The following is a 3,279-nucleotide window of genomic DNA, read 5'->3' as shown; positions in this document are numbered from 1 at the left end:
CAAGGGAATACACAGCCTGGTCGTGCAGTGATAGGAGATTATAGTACTTATTGTTTATTACTTGTATATTTTGAAACGAGTTAGGCGAATAGGATTATAATATAACGTTTTGACCTTGATAGGAGATTGCCTGTTCCCTGCTAACAATCCTTGCCAATCAAGAGAAATCTCCTGCACATGACACAGCGTGAGAGCCTGTTAATTAAGTAGCTGGTCGTCTCTTTAGTCATGATGCCCATGGATACGTGCGTCGGCCAATAATCCTACACCTACTGACCTACAGACTGCTCCTACCAAATAGTCTTAGGAATGCAACGTGGCATCGTTCAGTTGAACAGTTGAACTGATATATGATGTGGTTGTTCCTAAGAATGCGGATGCCAACCCATGGCTGATTGCCACCTCAGTCCGTAAACTAATCTGTTAAGATAATGTGCCCGTCTGTCCCTCATGCAATCTTTTTTCTCATGGCAGCTGCAACCACACTCTCACTACCTACCCTTGTCATCTTCGATCTCGTCCAACGATATATATAGCGAGGTGAGGGTCGCTGCCTATCATACCCAACACGCTGAGGCAAACCTAGTTGCAGACTTGCAGTTTACCTGTGTGGTCCGTCTGCAACCAGCCAGCATTCCGAAGCAATGAGTTCCCCGGCGAAGAAGACCAGCAGCGAAGCAACACAGCCGAAGTCGTCGTCTTCAGAAGAGCAGCAGGCAAAGGTAATGGTTGCATCAATGTTCCCATTGATTGTTTCATTAAATTTTGCAATTCCTGACGTGAAAATGTCTATTTCCAAGAAACCATATGTTGTAGGCTTTCATCCCGCTTTAGGAATAAAACCAACCACCCAACACAGCGTACATAGGTTCGTTGCTTGGGCACTATAAATCCATGTCGATCTTTTGTGGATGTTAGATTGCTCTGTGATTCGATCCGAAGGACACCCATAAAAACTTTGAGCTTCCTTTCTTTTTCGTTACAAGTATGCCCTGGTATGTGCATCGTTTGATGCACAAAATCATTCTGATGTTTTAGCTAATAAGCATGCATCTATGTGCATACATACACACTTCAACTTTGAACTTGATTTTGTGGCAGTACGCACAAAATTATCAAAACTTATATCCTATAATCAGTCAGGTTCGTAAATCAAAATCGATGCTAGTTTGCTTACCTTACACATACATTATGTGCACATGATCGCGATATTGCTGCACCTTTTCACAGAATTGATAGCGAAATTTAATGTGCCATCATGGTGTGCAAAAATAAAAATCAGAGATTTGTGCAGAGGCACACAAGTTATGTAATGAACTAGACTTTATCATTTGATTTGCACTTATCTGCAGGTAAATGAGGTGCGGGGTGTCCTCGGCCCACTGATGGAGGAGATGCCAAGCTTCCTGTCAGACACAACCATCCTCCGTTTCCTCCGAGCGAGGAACTGGAGCACGGAACAAGCGACCAAGGGTCTCAAGGAAACTGTCAAGTGGAGGCGCGAGTACAGGCCGGAAGCAATTTCCTGGGTCAGTAAGATTTAGTTGTATATTCCTTATAGGTTACTCTTCGCTAAATATCTACTCATACATGTGTCCTATTACTCTGATTCATGGACTGTGTAATGAACTTCTCTCTTTGAACCGAATGGCAGGAAGACATTGCAGAAAACGAGGTCGAGGCCAAGAGAACACATATAGCCAACTACGTTGACAAGAATGGAAGAAGCGTCCTCATATCAAACATGGGTATAAAGGTAATTATGCTCTGAAATGATCTCTGTATTAGCGAACGAGTAGTGTCTATTTTTGACTATATTGAGTTCCATTCCAGTTTACTAACGTTCACTAACTCAACGAACAGGCTAAAGTTTCTTTGAAGGACCAGATAAAGCACATGGTATATCTCTTAGAGCATTTGGCCATGAGCTCGGCAGATGAAAAAGATGACTGTGTTGTTTGGATAACTGACGTCCGAGGCTGGTCAATAGCAAGTACTCCATTCTCCTCGTCCCGTGAATGCATGCACATTATCCAAACATATTACCCAGGGCTGATAGCCGTGGCGATTACTTTCGACCCTCCAAGTATTTTTGAATCTTTTTGGAAGGTATATTAAGATTCCACGTTGTGTTCTTTCCTACATACCCATGACGCTTATTTATACTGCACATATCCAACGTTGGTGAGCGCCAGGAATTTTCTGATTTATCAGTCAGATCTCAATCTGATCCATCAACTCTGCCGTTTATTTGCTTTGCAGATATCTAAGAGCTTCATCGACCAAAACATGAGAGATAAAGTGAAGTTTGTATATGCTAGCAAACCAGAGAGCATGAAGATAATGCAGGACCTCTTTGACAAGGATACGCTGGAGTCTTCTTCGTTTGGTGGAACAAGCACCAGTACTGCATTTGACATCAACAAGTACGCCGAGAGAATGAGAGCCGCCGACAAGATGAGAGGAGCATCCAAAAATGCAAATGCCTAAAACTGATCTCCCTTACCATAACTGAATTCAAGTTCTTGTGAGCTGCGCCTACATGCACACATCCAAAACTGAAAATTTGTACTTTCCATCGCTACAATTTGTACTTCTTTGTAGTGGTTTCATTATCTTTCTTTGTACTTCACGGAGTCTGCCTACTTCTCCGAACATAAGTTGTGTCCTTCCCATATCAATTATGTGTACTTCACGGAGTCCGCGTACTTCTCCGAACATAAGTTGTGCCCGTATTAATTACGTGTACTTCTAGGCGTCAACGTGTGTATTTCTTGCAGGATGGTTTTTATTATTTCCACCACTTCTGTGGCATGCATACTTTCCGAAAATTAAGTTGTGTACTTCCTGGATAATTTGTGTGTACTTCGCAGAAAATGACCGTATTATTTCTTCGTACTTCACGGGGTATCGGGGCAACGCACTTCCTAAAAGTGAATATACTTTCCGGTATCACCATGTGTACTTACCAGTGGACAATTTTCATTTTTTGGAAATTTATTATTTACACTTGGCATCTCTGAAGCTGAAACTTTCTACTTTCCGTCGTCTCTATATACTTCTTACCGGTCATATTTACTTTGTATTATTTATATTTATACTTTTGCAGAGTGTACTTCTCGTCTCGATGTGCCGATGAATAATTTCGTCTTCATTGTTCCTTTTGGACGTTCAAAAGAAATCAAACCTCTACTGCCGTCATCCAACCAGGCTTGTCAAGCAGCTAAAGCAAATCCAACTGTAGGTTTCGAAGCATCACAAATCTTGTTTTCTCTCTAA

General features: G+C 41.8%; 1 protein-coding gene across 2 annotated transcripts; it reads left to right on the top strand.

Annotated features, from left to right (window-relative positions):
• Positions 1 to 520: 520 nt before the first annotated feature.
• LOC124687899 (phosphatidylinositol transfer protein 3-like) lies at positions 521 to 2,724 on the top strand. Of its 2 annotated transcripts, XM_047221625.1 has the most exons (6): positions 521 to 540; positions 629 to 722; positions 1,353 to 1,529; positions 1,655 to 1,756; positions 1,864 to 2,109; positions 2,263 to 2,724. In XM_047221625.1, the coding sequence occupies exons 2-6, from the start codon at positions 645 to 647 to the stop codon at positions 2,488 to 2,490; spliced, it is 831 nt and encodes a 276-aa protein (XP_047077581.1). In that variant the 5' UTR covers positions 521 to 540; positions 629 to 644; the 3' UTR covers positions 2,491 to 2,724. The 2 variants fall into 2 exon arrangements, with proteins under 2 accessions (XP_047077581.1, XP_047077582.1); XM_047221626.1 differs by lacking the exons at positions 521 to 540; positions 629 to 722 and adding an exon at positions 798 to 868.
• The last annotated feature ends 555 nt before the right edge of the window (positions 2,725 to 3,279 follow it).

Source organism: Lolium rigidum, chromosome 2 (assembly GCF_022539505.1).
Source record: "Lolium rigidum isolate FL_2022 chromosome 2, APGP_CSIRO_Lrig_0.1, whole genome shotgun sequence".
Taxonomy (NCBI): Eukaryota; Viridiplantae; Streptophyta; class Magnoliopsida; order Poales; family Poaceae; genus Lolium; species Lolium rigidum.
The sequence above is the reverse complement of the archived record's forward strand: the minus strand, read 5'-3'. Positions and strand labels throughout refer to the sequence as shown.